Raw genomic sequence first — 19,515 nt, forward strand, 5'->3', positions numbered from 1 at the left:
TTTATAAAATAAACAAATTAATGTTTATTATAAAGTTTATTAAAATATATTAAATATGTTAGATATTTTAAAATCATAGTGAATATTAAAACATCAAATAAGTCTTGAATAACATTAATTTCAATTTCATATTTAAGTGACATTTTAAATCAATAATATACATTTTAAGTACATTATTACTTAATTGTCCATTAAAACATGATCTGGTGTCTTCACATTTTGGTAGTTTGAAGTGTTTTCTCCTCTTCACCACTGCAAGGTAGGCCTACACTTTCATGTTTTCTACAAAAACACAACAGAGTGTGTTAACCTTAAACCTCTATACACAATGCCAGTCAACTGTGCAAAATAGTACTGTTGTACCCACAGTACACACCTTGCAGTCTTAATAGTAGCCTACACCTGCAGGCTCAAATACTCTATCATTACAGATAGTAGAGTATTACCATACACATTATTATACATTATTAAAGATGGGGAGGTAAAAGTGGGCACTGGGTCTACTCACTGCTGGTTATGTTCTGGGTCGGCGTGGTCTGCCAGCTCTTTGTTGAGGGTCTCAGGGAGCATGAAACAGAGCGCCCCTCCCAAGAACGGGAGGGAGCCATAGATGATCATGGGGATGGCTTTGTGGTACACCCCCAGCAGCCCGATCAGGGGCGCAAGGATGCCGGCCACGCGCGCACACATGGAGTTCAGCCCCACACCACTCTGCCTGTGTGGGAGGCGAGTCAAGTCACTTTTCTAGTCATGCAGAAAATAAAACAACTCCTGTTTAAAAACACTGAAATGAATATGAGTGAAAAGGCAAAACACACTAGATCAAAAGAATTAAAAAAAAGATAAGCCAAAAGACAAAATAATAATAAAAAAAAAAAAAACTGACAGATTTTCTAAAATTGTTTCACCTGGTTAGGTCAACTGAGGGCAAACTTTGTTGCTGCTGTGATAATTTGAAGACAAAAGAGGGGCAGATAAAAGGGCTTCTACTTTGTCGTTTTGGGTCAAATGTCATTGCTACGAGGGCCCATGAGAGGCAGTTTTCTTGTACAGGCTTTTACCAGGGATACAGTATAGTGGAGGCTATTCACAAGAAAACACAGTTTATCCACCTCATCACCTTATTAGAGTTTATCCACTTTATCAAAAGTTTATCCACTTTATCAAAAAATAAAGACTCTGGTTCCAGAAAGTCTCCTGACTTTTTTAAGGATGATGCGTGGAATGCCCTACTTAAATTAAATTCTTTTTTTTGCACTTTCTGGGCTGAAGCACCTATCATAACATCACCTACAGAAATTAATGGTAGTTTTAACCTCCTAATCTCCAAGTCTATACAATACCTCCTTGGACAACACGTCAGAAATCAGTTAAATGCACACTCACCTCATCACCGTAGGGTAGAGTTCAGCTGTGTACACATACACAATGGTGAAGGAGGCAGCCAGGCAAAACTTTCCCAACACAGCAATCACCGTCACCACGATGGGAAGGTCTAGGAGACACAGCACTTATCTTTACTAATCTGCCATGTAGACATTGTAGAGATATGAAAATGTGCCTTCTAAATACGTTATTCTATACCTATAACTCTGAGTGGCAATTTGTTTAGCATATTACTGCGCTATATGAGTGACTTGCTATCAAGTCAAGTCAAGTCAAGTTTATTTATATAGCGCATTTCATACACAGAGGTCATTCAATGTGCTTTACATAAACAAAAGCAAACAGTAATAGCAAATAAAAGCATAGAAGGGCAATTGTCAAAGAATAGTTTAAAAGGGTAAGATTATAATGAAAAAAAAGAAAACATAAGAGATAAGAAAGAAAAACATAAGGTAGAATAATTTTCAAAGCAGAGTCAGAATTTGCAACTCAGTGCAGTTAGGAGAAAGCATCTGAGAACAGTTTGGTCTTAAGTCTAGATTTAAAACTGGCTACAGTTGGGGCCTTTTTGATGTCATCTGAAAGTTGGTTCCAGAGCTGAGCAGCATAGCAGCTGCGTAACAGCAGGTTTTACTAACAGGTTTTTCCCCGTTCCTACTGGTCGGGGTTCGAACCGGCAACCCTCCGGTTACAACTCCGGAGCCCTAGACAGTAGGCCACGGATGTCCCCAATGCAGTGCTTTAAAGTCAATTCTGTGACTTACTGGAAGCTAGTGCAGGGACTTAAGAGTAAGTAATGTGGTCAGTTCTTTTTGAACAGCTTCAGTAAGGTTATATTTTCAACTTATTTTTAACTGTCTTGATGTGCATTACCAGTGTGACCATACACAGCATTAGAAGACTGAAACTCAGCATTCAGAAGATTAATTATGGATCTGTTTATATTTGTTTTTAGAATGCATATTGGGGGAGCCCATGATTCCCATCACAAGTGGTCAGCCGAGACACATCGTTGTTTACACATGTATTCAAGGTGTACAGCCAGAGAAATTCCTGACCACTTTAGATTCCGCTATTGCCAACATCACATTAATCATAACTCCCATTGCCCAGGACACATCAGAGCACATTAGCATTTAGACTACAAACGATATGTAGTCAAATGAGTCTTGGACCACCTCAGCAAGTGATTGGATGACAGTGCATCTTGGTGATTGTTTACACTTGTATTTAGAACTGGATCAAGTATGGCCAGTTTCTGTACCAAATCACGGGTGCAGTGTGTACACAACTGCATGGAGAATTAGAGGGAGGAGGACTGAAACAGCTCAAACTAGTTACAAAGGCTCTCAACAACCAGTTATCAACCAGTTATTAACCAGTATCAATCCACTTTCCTCACCTAAGATCAAATGCAAGGCACCAGATGTGACATTGCAAGTACGCCACACACTATCATTTATCATTGTCTGTCTGTGTGTGTGTGTCGGTGTGTGCGTGTGTGTGCTTGGAGAGAAATGGGGTAAAGGGTAATATTGTCACAGGGGAATGCTGTTCTAATAACACTGACGACAGTCCTGAACTAAAAGTGCTACAAGATGTTTGACATTTTGTGGACTGCAGTAGATTGGGAAGGCATTTTTGATGTACAAAATGACTAAAAAGTAAATGCTGGCACTTACACAAACGAATTTGTAATGGCCACAGAATAACATTCCTACATAATTTCCCCACTATGTTATCCAAAATATTTATTGAGCATCTCCAAATGCTCTTAATTCACATGGAGCTACAGTTGCCAGATGCCAGTTAGCTGTGGGCAAATACCTTCTGGGATGGCAGGAATTATCAGGCATGCCGTCCCTCCAATAAAGAGAGCTATGCTCTGGCAGATCCTTCTCCCAAAGCGCTCGATGAGGGGGAAGCAGCCCAGGCGGGCCGGAAGTTCTGCGATGCCAAATATGAGCTGCGTGAGGTATATATCCATGCCAAAGTTGCCCACATTTAGGCTCACCCCGTAGTAGACCAGGCTGGTTACAAACCTGCAAAGAAAGGACAAGAGAAGAGATTAAGGAAGTCTACACAGGCGAGCACAAAATCCCCTAACAGGGGTTGGAATTGGTGCCTTCTCTAGCCTTTGAATGATTTTGAATTGCGTCCATTGGTTTGGGCAGCCAAGTCAGCGCTAAGTACTAACCAGATGTAGCTCATGATGAGAGCTCTTTTTCTCAAGTAGGCTATTCTGAAGAGATCCAACATGTTGCCAGTTTTGGCCGTGTTCTCAGCCTCCAGCTAATGAGAGAGAAATCGTACATCAACTTGTGTGTACTATAGCTGAGCATAAACACACCAACACAAAATACATGCACCATCCATAACTAAGAGCTATGGAACTATAGAACATACCTTATCTAGCAGAGATTCTGGGACATTTCTTCCATTCACCCGAGCAACGTTCTGAATTTCTTTCCGCGCTTGCTCTTGTCTGCCTTGTGTAAGGAGCCAACGAGCTGATTCTGGAAGGATCCTTCACAGTAGCAAAGATGCATGATTGGTTAAGTGGGCAAGATGAGACAACTGTACAGTTACTGTGGGATTATAACCATAATGCTTTTACCACTGTTCATATTTAAACTGCAGATATACATTGAACTCATACAACATTTAAAGGGATCACTCCACAAATCTGTTAATCTCATCCTAGTAGTTGCCTGAAGTTTACTCATCAGTCTGATGTCAGTACACCTCTGTATGTTGCACTGCGTATAGTCAGTGACCATACAGATCTGACTGCAATCTACCTTTACAGAGCAGAAAAAGCCCAACGATGCATTGCTTACATTTCCCTCTCCTTTCATGTACTGTATGTACAGTATCATCAATACCCTTCTGTGAAGCTCTACTGGCATATGAGGATGAGTAACAGGTAACAAATAACAACAGTTTTCATTTCAGGATAAACTAGGGTGGCCAGATGTCTGGCTTTAGGGAGGACAGTCCTGATTTATTCATTATTATCCATTATTCATAATGTCCTCCTTTTTGGTGTTATGGAAATGGTCACCCTAGGATAAACTCCATTCCATCGCTAAAATACCGGAAAGGTAGCTGAACACTCCTCTCTGGTCTGGTACGGGCCAAAAACTATTCCCCATGCGGCCAGGTCTTACCAATAATACACACCCAGTAGAACGACAGGGGCGGAAAGCACCAGCTGCAGAAGCCTCCAGTTTCTGACGCCGTAGGAGATGCCGGACATCAGCATGAGGCCGAGTGCGTAGCAGCAGTGCGACAGGATGGTGAAGAGGGCACGCTTGGAGGTGCCACACCACTCAGCCCCTACAAGAGACCAAAGAGGGATGTGTTTGAGCTTGTTTTGTGTATTTGTATGACTTTGTTGACTTTTAGTTGCCAGGCCTAGCCAGACTGAAATGATTATGGGCGGGGTAAATTCGGGCTGGCTTCCAGGCTGATGTTTTGCATATTTTCTGTATCTTTTGCTTGGTGAGGTTTGTGGAACCTCTGGTTGCCTATTAAACAAAGATGCACTGTGCACACATAAGTTACCACCTAAAAACCCCAATGGCACATTATTTAAAATGCTTAGTCAGATCAGCAGATCAGCAGTTGTTTTATTTTAAATGATAATAGCTGCCTTACAAATGACAACATAGAGATCACAGCAGCATCAAAGGACACATTTTCCTTACATTTAAACTTTAAAACTTCAATACAAATGATACTACAGTGAGAGTGAAAACAAATAGTGGCTATAGCAGATGTAAGATTTCAGGGGAATGAGCCTACCTAGGACAAATGCATTTATGGCAATCCCTGATATTGTGACACCCACAACAAATCGCAGGCCGATATAGACGTATATGTTTGGAGAGAAGGCTGCACCAACACCAAAGAAGAACTGCAGGAGCAGGGACAACAAAACGACAAACCGCCGGCCATATCTGCAAGACAAGACTCATACCTTAACAGTGCAATAGTTCTGTGGTAACTGTACAAAACTTAATATACTTCCTACGTATCTCTACATGCTGTGATTGTTTTTTTTTTCCTTTATTGAAATACAAATCGATTAGACAGTGGACTGGCTGACCAATCAAAGGACAATTGAGACATACTTGTCTGCCATCGGCCCCAGCACCAGGGCTCCGACCAGGAGTCCAGCCATGTAAATGGATTGTGAGGCCTCGTTCAGTCCACCATTTTCACACACCAAACTGAACTGAGGACGTTTGGTTTGGGAGGGAGTGGGAAAAGGGAGATGTGTGTGTGAGAAAGAGAAAAAAAGTCACTCTGCAGTAGTGCTTGCCAGCCATCAACCTATGCTGCTCTAATATCTATACAAGACACAAAGACGTGAATCTGCCCAATTGCACCAAACAGAACACAGAGAGCCTATATTTATTTGTATGCCTTAGCCCATGCATCTATTTACCTAAAACAGAGCTGCATTGTCCCTAATCTGACTATGGCACCCTGACCTGTAGGCTACACTATAATTCTGCATCTTGCTGCAACTTTGCCCATGCATTCTATGGTGTCAGTCTGACTGCATGCATGGTCTGAATTAGAGTCTAACCCCCTTGTGTAGGCTACAGTAAGGGACATCTGAATTCAAAACTAGTTGGGATTCATATATCATTGAGTTGGAGACACAGAGAGAAGGCTATAAATCAGTGTTTTTCAACCTTTCGGCACACTTTTGACACTTACAATGTCCCACGGCACACTAACATCCTGTTTGAAGAAAAAATAAACATACCATAGCCTAAAATTTCAAATAATACACAGATATGGCCTTATTATGGCTTCTATGCAAGACCTGCTCAATAAAACAAGCGCCCTCTGTTTCATTTGTAGGTGACTATATCTTAATTGTTGTTATGAACTGGATATGTGATGATTCTGTGAATACTGGATATGGGGCCCCGTTGTACAATGCCTGCATAAAACAAATAGTGCAATCATACAATCAATGAGAGCATGTGGTTACAAATTCTGATGCAACAGTTGCTTTTCTGGACCAGTGAGTGACATTTGGGTAATTTTCTGCGGCACACCTGATGATCTCTCATGGCACACTAGTGTGCCCTATGGCAAGCGATTTTAACATTTACCCGCTAAGTTTGACTATCTGGAATTAACATTGTAGATATCAACAACGTCTTTCTGACTAAAGTCGCAATTACATTTTGGATAGTTGGAATTGTCATTCAAGATATCTGTAACGTAATTGTGACTAGTCGAAACGTCAGATAGAGATATCTGTAATTTAGTTTTGACTAGGCAAAACTGAATTACAGATATCTGTCATCACGTCATTGAAAACAACATTCAACTCGTCACACATCTTAAATGGCAATTGCAGATATCTTTAATTCAGTTTTGACTAGGCAGAATGAAAGGTGAAGATATCTCAAACGTCATTATGACTAGTGCAAATTATTGTGCAAGACGTTGCTCTTTAGTTCCGTAGCAGAGCCCATCTACTTAGGCCTACTAGACATTCTCTGTCAGCTAATTTCCCCTCCCCAACATAATCGAAGAAAAAGTGGGCTTATTTCCTTATTTCTATGAATGGAAGAAGAATAAGCAGTCATGGCTGTAATGTCTTGTTGACATCTAAAATAACTAAAACTCAGGTTTATTAGACTCTCACGTTATCAACTGGCTTGATCTCTGTTTCGTAAATTAGTACTGTAGGCCTAGGCTACTAAATGCACCAGCACCATCTACAGGAAACTCCATTTATAATAGTGTTGGCTGTAATCGAAAAAATTAAAGCAACATTGAATCATCAATTTTTGCTGCCAGCTCCTGTCTTGCATAGGCTGCAGCATTAAAAAGACGATTAAAAACTCTTTCGCCCTCTGGCTGCTCTGACATGGTGCTAATTAGTGCTAATTACAAAGTTAACAGTTAACAGGTGCTATGTGATTTGATGATTTGAACAACAACACGCTCTTCTCCGCCTAAAGTGGGATGCGGGCCAATTTGCATTGCAATACAGATATCTCTAAAGTAATTTTGCCTAGTCAAAACTCTAATTCAAGATATCTATAATTACATTTTGACTAGGCAGAATGAAAGTTATAGATATCTCAATTTCAGATATCTCTAATCAAAACTCATTCAAGATATCTATAACTTGATAATAGATATCTACAATCAAATTATGACTATCCCTAACTCCAGTTTGAGATATCTACAACGTCATTTTGACTAGTCAAAATTCCATTTACAGATATTTACAATGTCATTTCGCCTAGTCAAAACTTAATTCAAGATACCTGAAAAGGAACATGTAGATATCTTAAATTGAGGTGAATTAAAGATATCTTCAACTGGAGTTATGACTAGTCAGAATCAAATTGTAGATATCTCTAACTGGAATTACAGATATCTACAATTCAATTGCAGATATCCGTAATTCACATAGTGGATATCTGCAACTGAATTGTAGATATCCGTAATGATAAACCCCATAGAAATGAATGGCAAATGTGGCGTCATTTGTCCTAGGAAGAATGTCTTTGTGGATATCTGAAATGACAATTATGGATAGGAAGAATTCAACTGCGGATATCTAAAATGTTTGTTTTGACTAGGCAAAACTGAATTAAAGATATCTGCAATACATATCCAGTCTAGCAGGAAAATGTTAAAATCGCTTGCCATAGTGCCCCGGTGTTAAATGGCAACTGGCTCCCATGTTAACTGGCTGCGTTGATGACGTTTCATGATTGATGACGAGTGACAGATGTGGCCGCTTGCAGATTTGTCACTTTCTGATATACTAGAGACGCACACAAATATGCATGACATGTTTAAAAGTCAAAATTGTATGTAGTACTACATGCATTGGACCATGAATATGCCACCCAAAAAACAAACACTAATTAACTCCACGTGGGTATCGAACCACGAATAAAATGACCTGTCTTCATGGTAATAACGTCTATCCACTTGCGCCACGAACCAGCTGATGGTACTCATAGGAATTGACTTCAGTTGTATGATTAAAAGAAGTCAGCTAACATTATAATTGTAACAAGTTAACATAGCTGTTCATGTTACCTGGCTACCATGTTATCATGCTACCGTTGCCCAAGCCATTTAGTAGGCCTTCAAAGTATCATGATTAAGTTTTACAAACGTTTCACTGAGGTTAGGCTGTGGCCGCCTCTACCTGAAGTGTCTGTAGAGCCACATGAACGTCAGCAAATAAATCAAATAAAAAATGTGTTGCCTAATTGTGTATCCTTTTGACCAGCCTATTCTTTTAAGAATTCAGTTCATGAAACACAGGCATTGAAAGCACACTGCACTGCAATGGGCAGGAGAAGTCTATAACGTGTCCATATTTTACACAAACTTTGCGCACAGGGAGAGTCAAAACTACGACGGAGTATTAGGGCCACACATGAAGACAACAAATATTTTTGCCATGGCGAGATTAAACTCGACATGTTGACTTTAATGTCGACATGTCGACTTTAAAGTCAACATGTCGAGTCGACATGTTATTCTCGAAACTCGACATTTCGAGAATAAAGTTGAAATGTCATGTCGACTTTAAAGTCGCCATGTCGACATTAAACTCGACATTTTGAGAATAAAGTTGATATCTTCTTTAATCTCGACGTATGCGGACATTAAACTCGAAATAAAGTTTAAACATAGCCTACAGTTTACGCTATGTAGCCTACACTAACACACAATATGTGACATGAATAATAGGCCTATACTTCAAATAGGTGTTATTTCAGATAGATTGCTAGATTGCAGGTATTCAGATATTGCGTCTTCTCATTGCAGTCATCGTGAAGCGCTGTATCTCGCGGTTATACCATGCACTATTATATAGCTAGAATAATACATGTTTCCAATGATATAATGTTTATATAGTAGGCTACAAAATGTTATTTCACTCTGTTTTACGTGGGTAAGGCCACCGCACATCCAAATAACTGCCCTTCATGACCCACAGGCCGTCACTCTCCAGTTAACATGCAAAACTCATTTTTCTAAAACTGCTTTTCCATGTCTCACCTGCAATACATATAGGAGGCTATAAACACAGATATGTATATAGGCCTATACTCTTTTGATCCCGTGAGGGAATATGTGTGCATTTACTTATATGGTTGCCTGGTCTGGAGGACAGCTTCATTCATCCCTCCATAGACATTCAGGCTGTTTTGCATCCATTACAAACAAACATGCAATGTGAAAGTCTGGGATTGGGGAGAGCACTTAGTATACCTAGTCTAGTGCATAAGCATGAAGTTGAACCTTTAGATGAAAAACACTCTTTAATAATAGGCCTACAATAAATAAATAAACTATGACGTTTACTTTTGACCATTGCATTTAGCCTGTAACTCCGTGAAAACAGGAAAGTATTTGGCTGAGCAACGGAGGTTAATATGTTCTATGTTTTGTCCACATGATGTATGTCTAATCATTGTTGCACTCGAAGAAAACTGCAATGTTTCATTCATTCTCCCTTTCAATCGTCCCGAGCTGTTTAATGTCGACACGTCGAGATTAAAGTCGACATGATATTTCAACTTTATTCTCGAAATGTCGAGTTTAATGTCGACATGTCGACTTTAAAGTCAACATGTCGAGTTTAATCTCGCCATGGCAAAAATATTTCTTTCTTCATGTCTGGCCCTAATACTCCGTCGTACAAAACTCTTAGGCTTATAGGCTATTAACGTTAATGTTGCTTGACATGTAAACATGGGTTTGATGTTTTTTTTTTATACTTTATTTCCCAATTCACAAGTTGGTGCTTCTCCTGTGGCGCAACAGGTTAATGCCTATACATTGCTTTGGGTTCAATTGGGTTTTTTAGACCAGCAAAGCTTCCTCAATTTAGGCTACAGATACTAGGTTGCAACAGAGAGCCTGACCAGCAGTCAGAGTGAAATGTTTGAAAACTTAACCATGATGAAAACCTACTGGCTTGGGCAACTGCTGTAGCAAGACAATACCATCAGTCATGTTAACTAGCTACAATCATCAGCTGACTTTTTCTAATTGTATAGACTAAGTCAAGTAAATTTCACTATAACTTATCAGCTGGTTCGTGGCGCAAGTACGTAGATGAATGGTTATCATGTAGGAGGTTATTCATTCAGGAAGCAGGTTCGATACCCACGTGGAGTTATTATTTGGGTATTTTTTTTTTTTTTACTTTTTTTAGCGTACTACAGACAATTTTGACATTTAAATCTGTCATGCATATTTGTATTTGTTCGTCTCCAGTTTCCATCAGAAAATGACAAATCTGCAAGCGGCCACATCTGTCAAAGAAACGTCATCGCTCGTGAAACGTCATCAACGCAGCCAGTTAACATGGGTGCCAGTTGCCATGTAACATCTGGCACAGTGGGTGAAAAACACTTCTATAAATGATGACCTAAAATAAACTGTTAACATGAATCCACTGTAACTTTGAAATGTGGAATGAATCTTGTAAGCATGCCAGTATGCTGGTCAATGCTCTGTTCTTTATCGATATCTCATGAGGTATTAAGAATAGGTGAGCATGGAGGCCTACCTGTAGCCAAAGTGTCCCCTTTAACATCTATATATTAATTGTATAAAGTTATGATATACCTCAGTTAATATAGAGGTGGTTCCTTCAGGTGCGTAAAATCTCCATCCGTCGATGCAATTGGTCGTGCTGTTGAGCCCGTACTTTTCAATAGTGTCCAAGTCTTGGTCCACAGGTGTAAACATTTTGCAGCTGTCATACTCTCCATCATCGTCCAAAGGGACAGTCAGGTTTAATACTTTTTCATAAGTCAGATTAGGGCCAACGTTCAAGATCCAGTCCGTGTTGCAGTGATGGGAGAAAGAAAGACCGGTGAAAACCTGACAGAACATGTGAAAAGCAGAGAAGATGTTGGGTATGCATATCGCCACAAGCAGCCGCTTCTGAAAAGTCCCGAACTCTCCGATTTCCGTCAATATCTGCCCGAAGCCAATCATCTTCCTCCAGGGAGTATATTCCTTTCTTTAACAATCAAAGAGTCCTCGTGTCAATTAAATCACTAAATTGCAAAGACACGTTTAAATTCGAGTTTTATTTTACTGGCGTGCAATTGTGTCTTTCATGGCATAAATAGCCAGAGGTAACCGATTAATACAACGATTGAAAATATAAAAATCACAGCTTCGCACTCAGTTAGGATAGGCTAATAAGCGGAGCCGTATTGGATCCAGTCAATTTGTCGCACGGCGCATTCTTGCTGAGATCTAGGGAACTTTGAAAGGCAAAGACGCACGTGCCTATCAGACTTTGTAACTCTGCAGCCAAATCAGCCAATCTCACAGCAGGGGCGTTTGACTTTTTGTAACTGCCATTCTCGATGAAAAACGTCTTTATGTAAAATTCTTAGAAAAGCACATATAGGCATTTCCCTTTCCAGTCTGATGTAGGCTATTGGTAAAATATCAAAAGATCAACTTTTCGCAGTAGTTTATTCTTTGTCCTGTAAAGAAACGAAAAAATAGCAAAACAAACAAACAAACCCCCGAAAGATGTAGGCTAGGCTACTCTATGTAGAGGTATTTGGTCTCAGCTGATGTTTCCCCCATCACGGACATTCCCGTCACAAGCCACCCCGTTAAAGTTCAGCACCAGCAGTGACCTTTACTCATTTTGTTTTGAGAAAGCGGGAGGTAAAGTCAATTTAAGACAAGGTGCTCATGTAACAGCTGATATGTTCATTCTTTATTGATTAAAAATAATCAGAAACATGCTTGGAAGTTCAAAACCAACAAAAAGGAGCAGATTTAAGAGTGAGTCAAAGTGAAAATAAAAATAAATGAAATTTCAATATTTTACAGTTCTGAGTTATTGCCTACAACAAATGAATGTGTGAAGGGAGTCTGTCCCCAATACTACAGTACAGATAGTACTGGTTATGCACTTAAGATACAATTCAGCACAAGTGACAAGCTGACAGATATGTGAAGACACAGCAAAACAAACATAAAAAACTTAATTGTTGAATACAATGTTCAATGCACTTTTATCAACCTGTGGCAACACAGAAAAAAAAAATCGATGGCACTGAAGTGATGACATACTTTGTATCGCTGTCCTAAATTTGGAGTTTGGTCAAACCAGTTCCAGTCAAAATTAAACAAAACCCCATACATGTTTGGCTCTGTTGAAGTGCTCACTCCTACGCAAATATGTTTAAGCAAAGCACATTCTCTGAAGATAATCTTGTTCTGGAAGCTAATGATGTTACATCAGGGTAGTAAGTTGGTATATGATTTCCCAACAGGCCGAGCTGGCATCACTGGATATTCATGTGACACGAAGAAACAAGTTTGAGCGTGGGGATAGGTGATGTTTGGTGTGTTGTTACCAGAACAGGACCTTTCTTCAGGGAGGGCCAAGGAGGCATAGCAAGCACTCGTATTGGAGCGTATTTGAGAATCATTTTGGGTGTGTGTTGTGACTGGCACCTTTGGGGAACCTGTGTAGCAAAGAAATCAAAACTGACAAAAACCCAGCCCCTCCTACTCTAAGAGGGTAGGTGGGCAGAACAAAATATACTGTGCATAATATGGGGCATTTTAACAGAGAGCCCCTCACACACACATACATGTTGCTTGACTCAGTACATTAAGAGAGAGAGAAGCCCTTCTTCAATCCAGCAAGTTCTACAACTGAAAATGCTGTTATTGGCTGAAAAAGGCAGACAGACTCCTAAATGCTGATCATTTTCATTTAGATTAGACCTGCTTATGATGACAAATCTTATCAAAGGCAGAAGAAATTGAAGGAAAAAAAAAGACAGAACCTCAAACTTGCATGGTGTCCTTTTAAAGGCACCTTCAAACAAACACTACCATCCTCTTCCCCTCTAAAGGACACGAAGGCCAAGAGTGAAACACGCAGTATAAAAACAAATCAAAACAGAAGTCTCATTATGTACATACTAAAGAGGTTAAATCAAATCTGCTTCACCCATTTGAGCAAATGCACTCACAATTTTTTTTCTTCCTAACGCATATGAAAGAAAAAAAATGATTCCAAAAGACACAGCTGACACCAACATACAAACACACAATTGTTTTCATCATACACAACACCTGTGGCTTCAGTTACTTAGCTGAAAAACTTTTTTTTTTGATTTACATAGCTTTAAATAGATCACTGTGAGAACTAAGGAAATCCACTGACGGCGTCGCAAGAGCACTAAAAAAACGAACCCCAAAAAGCTACTTACGGAGATCAAGCTGCGAGTATAGTTAAGACTACGGAAATGTTTCTTGAGAAAGTGTGTGGAAAAGTATCTGATCTGGCTGTGTGTGTGTGTATCTGTGTGTGTGTGAGTCCATTTAGCTAAACTACGTGCAGGCTACGCTATGACACTTGACATGAAGCTATAACTCAATCTGCTGTAAATCATCACCCACTGAACTATTTGTAGTTGATTAATATAAAAAAAAAAAAAAAAAAAAAAAAAAAAAAAAAAAAAATCACCAGTTGAGATATTCTGGTTTTGTAAATCACTAAACTTCTGGATTCATTAGTTTACCATCCAGTCAAGTTACTGAGTCCTTCAAGATATAAACTAATGTTACCGCTAACAATCGGTTCCTAATATTGCAAAAAACAAAAAAAAAAAAGCATAGCCTACTGTAATCTACACACTAAGTCCAGCTAACAGCTAACCGTTCACCGAGCTCAGGCAGCGCAGCGCAACATGTCCATACTGTGCTACATTAGCAGTTGAGTGAGCTACAGCAGTGATAACCCACAAGACAGCCGACTCCTAAACAGATCTGGCCCAGATCTGACCCTCGTCTGATGCCATAACTGCCATGTCGGTGCCAGATCATAGCCAGATCCATCCTAGAGTCAACTGGATGAGTGTGTGTGCGTGTGTGTTTGTGTGGGGTATCCACAACCAAGCCAACAGAACTGACTAGGCATTCACCAAGTGACTTTTACTGACCGACTAAACAACACTGCAACACTGAAGTTCCCTTGCACTGGTTGGTTAGGGGACTGTTCGTATTTGTGGTTGTGTCGACTTGATTGGCGACTCTATGCACTGAAGATTTGATAAAACTGATAGGATGCTCTGTTGGTTTTGTGTGGTTGACCCCCTCTGGTTTGCACACAAAGAGGGCACTAAGAGTTAAAAGTTTGACTTTCAGTAATTGAAACCACATTCGCTCATGTCAAGAAATTCGTAAGCTCCACAATTCATCAGGGCGAAACAGGAACATCCCTATACATGCATTCAGTAGTTTTGTTGAAGAATAAGGCATTATTACATTTCTTTTTACCAGGACTTTAGGGCTTTAGTTTAGATTGTGCAAAATGTACCACGTTACAGAAAAAAAGAAAGGATGATGGAGAAAAAAGGAAAAAAGACAACATAACATAATAGAATATATCTGGTTGGTATTGAGAATTGCATCCTTCTACACATACGCTGTAAACTTTTGTGTGATTCCTATGGGTTTTGGATTCTGATATACGCCATCACCTTCTTCCACCACTTGATGAAGCAGAGTGAAATGGTTTTGTCCTATGGGACTGACTGACGAAATGGGTCTTTTCTCTTTGGCAGCAGTGGTTTCTTTAGGGCCATCCACAAAAATGCATCAATTTGTCATTCTATAGTTTGTTTGGTTGTTTTTTGTCTTTTTTCACATTTTTTAGGCAAGTCACGGTCCCACTTTCTTTGTTTTTTTTTTTTAAGTTTAGCTGATGCTGAGCTGAGCAAATCCCATGAGCTTGACATCATCAGGGATCTCGGAAACCTCCACACCAGAAGCCTTGAGGGTACAAATAGAGCAAATAAATGTTAAAATCACAGGATTTTATAGTGAGGACACACATGGATGTGTATATTTGATCTATTTTTTTCTCTACCTACCAGCTTGAAAGTGACATTTTTATTGGTTTGAGGCTCGTCGACAATTTTCTGCAAATTAGCAGCGACTGAAATAGCAGAGGACAAGCGTGAGTACAGATCCAGAGAACTATGCAAGCATTTCATAAAACAAATTAATTCCAATGTGGATATGCAGGCTAAAACCTAATTATGAATTATTTCATGACTTTTAACGTAAGTTAACTATATAATCATTACTTCCTGCATTTAAGTGAAACAATCCTATATTGATCTACAAATTCATGCATTTACGGCCAGTGAAGTATAAGTATATACTTTTTTGATCCCGTGAGGGAAATTTGGTCTCTGCATTTAATCCAATCGGTGAATTAGTGAAACACAAACAGCACACAGTGAACACACAGTTAGGTGAAGCACACACTAATCCGGGCGCAGTGAGCTGCCTGCTACAACGGCGGCACTCGGGGAGCAGTGAGGGGTTAGGTGCCTTGCTCAAGGGCACTTCAGCCGCGGCCCACTGGTCGGTTACACTCCGGTTACAAGTCCAAAGTGCTAACCAGTGGGCCACGGCTGCCCCCCAGGTACCACAGGACGACTTATGCTGGGCAGACACTGTGTGATTTTTTTTTTAGTTGCATATGATATGGTAACTCGCACTACATGTTTCAGTTGGACGCATAAAAAAATGTGAAGGTGCTAGAAATCCAATCAGATCTTACAAGAGCTTTTCATGGTATAATTATTATAATTGTTATGTCCTGCTGAAACTACATGACAAATTGAATAGTCTGGTTCAAAAGTTTGTCAGACTGCATTGATTCAGGGCCAAAATCACACAGCCCACTTGTTGGACTCCCTAAGCAGATGTCTATTATACAAAGAACCAGCAAACAAACTGGTCTGGTCCCAGAATACTGACCAATGACTAAGTCTCTCCCATCAACCAGTCCAGCCGTCACCAGCTCCTGAGACACTCCATCTGCCGTGTCTGAAAACGAGAGAAAAGGGTGCGTAAGACAATAATGTGGAGACAGAGATAGAGAGAGACAGAGGAGGGAGAAAGAGAGAGAGAGAGAGAGATTATACAATACCAAAAAGATCCATTATCTCTCTGTCTTATTTCAATCAGCTAGATGCTCTAAACCCCTTGAGGGTCTAACTAGGAATAACAAATCTGCATCATCAATCATCCTTTCCCATTTCTCATCCACACCACAGCCCATTAGCAAATCAAATTCACTGCTTTTAGCCAGGGGACTTCTGCTATGTCCGTCGCTACATGCTCTCGAACATGCTCTCTTTATTTGCAGATCCACCAACAGTTAGCATGCTTCCCAGTTGGCTAAGACATTAGATCGGCCTCAAACCATGGTGAATTAGAGCAATTAGGCCAAATAGCGATATGTGTGCTTTTGGCTGTTGTTGTTGGGTGACAGCCAGAGTGTCTTCCTTTTGGATACTGCTTTGAGTGTCATCCTCAGTAAAGATATGAGCAGGTGGGTCTTTACTATTTGAGTCTTTTGCTTTCTGACGATATCTTACCTCTGCCAGGCACAAACTCAAATCGAATGTCATTCAATTCCTTCTTCGAGTTTCTAAGAAGAGAGAAGAGGAGGAGGAGGAGAAAAGGCAGGTTAGGACTTCATCCTGTTATTGACCAATGATCATGTTTGAGTTTAAGATCAGTGCTTCAAATTGTATTCCAGTGTTGATAATGGTTTGATAAACAGGGGCACACTCTGACTCAAACTCAGGCTGGGAGTTGGGACTTGGAACAGCTTGCATCCAAACAAGTTCTCACATGTGCTTAAGATAAATGTCCAACAGATACTTTGAGGCACATGACAGCCAGAAGATCAATCAAAATAACTGTTTTTCTAAGACAGGCCTTGTGAAGCAGGCTTTGGACCATATCAATGATGAACAGTGATGACTGTTATTACAGTCAGTAATATTCTAATTCAAGAACTTCTAATTCAAGAAAGGTCTGTGATGTTAAACTTGCAATGTTAAATGTCTGATGTTAAACTAGTAATGTTCAAAATGTTATAAAAACAGCGACAGATAACATTGTATTATTTTCCTTGTATCATAACACTGATGTGCGTATACCTACAGTATAAGACCAACACAAGCACTCAGACACGCACCTCAACCTTAATACCAAGCTGATGGGCCTAGTGGCATCCGTAGGAGCAGCAGGGGCCTGAAGACAAAGCACAGGGGGACTCAGTGAGGGCTTTGGGCAGCACATGACTGCTACCTCTCCCTTTGAAGGCAAACATGGAACTGAGAAGGGAGTGTAGGGGAGAGGGTAGGATGAACCACCACCTGCATCTTGGTGCATACCTTTTATTTTGCTATGGAAGGAAAAACTATGTGGATGGAGTGGTAAGCATTTTCAAAAAACTTTCAAGAAGACTTTTTTTTCTTTGCATATTAGGTATAATCTCCTAACCTGACCCTAGCCAGATGAATTTTGTTCCGCTATAGCTCCGCCTAGCTTCACTCACATCCATCTGGGACCTCTTCCATTGAGAGTGATTTCTGCAACCGACTTTATGGTTCAGCCAATCAGGACGCAGGGCGGAGTTTCATAGATGGCATAGCGTAGAGTTTACTGTGACACTGTTATTAGCGCCACGGGTTGGCTTCGATGTGAGTGGTTGAAGTAGCACGTCAATAGATGACGGACAAGTGGCTTATTCAATCATATGCAAGCATTTTTTGATTAGGCCCAGCCTTCTGAAGCAACACTTCAATGGATCGGTTCCAGATGGATGAGTGGAGCTAGGCGGAGCGAAATTCATCTGGCTAGGGTCAGGTTAATAATCTCCCACATCAAAAATAATTTATCATTTAGAAATGTATATTTATATTTCAGATATGTTGATGAACTGAAGTGTGCAAGAACAGCAAAAGTGGATTCAACAAAATGTGGATTTGTTGGAAATATTATTAATTGCTAATTATTGATAATTAAATCATGGACTTTACATTGCATTAATATATTTACAATTTATCCCTAATGTGGAACAAGATGAGCCACAAGAGCCCTACATTTTGTTGTGTATTTGAGCCAGACATACTGTAAAGGTTACAACTGATGATGACACACACCCTCAACTTGTTGTTTGCGTTGTATGCATTAGTTATCCTGTCTCATTTTCCCTTGGCTTATGACTTAGGTAAAAAGGGACTCAACTATGACTATGAATCAATATTATAACTCTCAGTGATAGAGGTGGTCTGTGATTTTTTAATACATTTGCCATCCTCTTCAAGCACAACTTTGATCTAAGAACAACCTAGGGTCTAATTCTGCATGAGAACTTTTATTGGAGACCAAAACTACCTTATTGGAGACCAAAACAACCAGAATAGCCTTGGGGGAAAGCTTGCTATGTCAAAGTAAAACATTACTTTAAGCCACTGATGAGGCCTCAAAATATCATTACACTTCTGTGATACTGTGGGGAGCATCCCTACAAGACCACAGGTGCCACACTATAGATGGTCTCAAATGATGTTGTCTATGTGGATTGGTTACGGATTGGTGGATGAACTGGCAATTTTCTGCCAGAAAGATCACAGACAACAAACTTTTGTGTCCATCAGTAATGTGGCATGGAATTGGCTTGTTTGTGAAATTGTGACCAGAGGTGAGCACATTTTACACACAATGTTTTACTTTGACATAAATTTGACACACAATGTTTTACTTTGACATTTTAAAGATGGTGGTGGCTTCCAGCGATGCTAATCCTCTATACCCTGAGCCCCTGGTTACCATGAGAACTGGCTGGTGTACCTGGCCGGGCGCAACAGCAGCAGGAGCGGCAGCAGCAGCAGCAGGAGGGGGGCCTTGCGAGGGCGCTGCTGGAGCAGGAGCCTGGGCAGCGGGTTGGGCGTTAGCTGGGCCGGTCTGCGCCGGGGCAGCCTGAGGTAGTTCTGCTTGGCCTGGGGCCGCAAGGCGAGCGCTCGAGGTGTCTGACGTTGCGAAAATCTATTCGAGATCCACCAGAAGGTAGGAGAAGGGTAAATTCAGGTTAGGCTGAGGCACACTGCACACTGTGCAAGGTTAGGGGCAAATCAAAAGCACAGTGTTTATGTGAGGTTTTCAGTTGATCTTTTTCAATTGTAGTTCAAGTGGAAGTGCTTGTCAAGCTGCCAGTGATGCAGTTTAGGGTTAAAGTCCCTCAGG

General features: G+C 40.4%; 2 protein-coding genes across 3 annotated transcripts in view; both read right to left on the minus strand.

Annotated features, from left to right (window-relative positions):
* Positions 1 to 112: 112 nt before the first annotated feature.
* slc22a13b (solute carrier family 22 member 13b) lies at positions 113 to 11,697 on the minus strand. The gene is made up of 10 exons (XM_048266321.1): positions 11,035 to 11,697; positions 5,523 to 5,626; positions 5,194 to 5,348; positions 4,557 to 4,725; positions 3,793 to 3,913; positions 3,584 to 3,678; positions 3,214 to 3,428; positions 1,387 to 1,495; positions 509 to 715; positions 113 to 282 (listed from the first exon to the last, which is right to left on the minus strand). The coding sequence occupies exons 1-10, from the start codon at positions 11,407 to 11,409 to the stop codon at positions 213 to 215; spliced, it is 1,620 nt and encodes a 539-aa protein (XP_048122278.1). The 5' UTR covers positions 11,410 to 11,697; the 3' UTR covers positions 113 to 212.
* A 435-nt stretch (positions 11,698 to 12,132) lies between these two features.
* The window catches only part of oxsr1b (oxidative stress responsive kinase 1b), a 61,510-nt gene continuing 54,127 nt past the window's right edge, over positions 12,133 to 19,515 (minus strand). The window contains exons 13-18 of one of the 2 annotated variants that reach the window (XM_048266134.1): positions 19,123 to 19,317; positions 17,462 to 17,517; positions 16,854 to 16,906; positions 16,231 to 16,299; positions 15,333 to 15,397; positions 12,133 to 15,231 (exon numbers count right to left, since the gene is read on the minus strand). In XM_048266134.1, the coding sequence (XP_048122091.1) occupies positions 15,157 to 15,231; positions 15,333 to 15,397; positions 16,231 to 16,299; positions 16,854 to 16,906; positions 17,462 to 17,517; positions 19,123 to 19,317 (513 nt within the window). In that variant the 3' untranslated portion in view covers positions 12,133 to 15,156. The remainder of the gene's footprint in view (positions 15,232 to 15,332; positions 15,398 to 16,230; positions 16,300 to 16,853; positions 16,907 to 17,461; positions 17,518 to 19,122; positions 19,318 to 19,515) is intronic. The other variant, XM_048266135.1, reaches the window with a different exon arrangement.

The sequence above is a fragment of the Alosa alosa genome, chromosome 16 (assembly GCF_017589495.1).
Source record: "Alosa alosa isolate M-15738 ecotype Scorff River chromosome 16, AALO_Geno_1.1, whole genome shotgun sequence".
NCBI lineage: Eukaryota > Metazoa > Chordata > Actinopteri > Clupeiformes > Clupeidae > Alosa > Alosa alosa.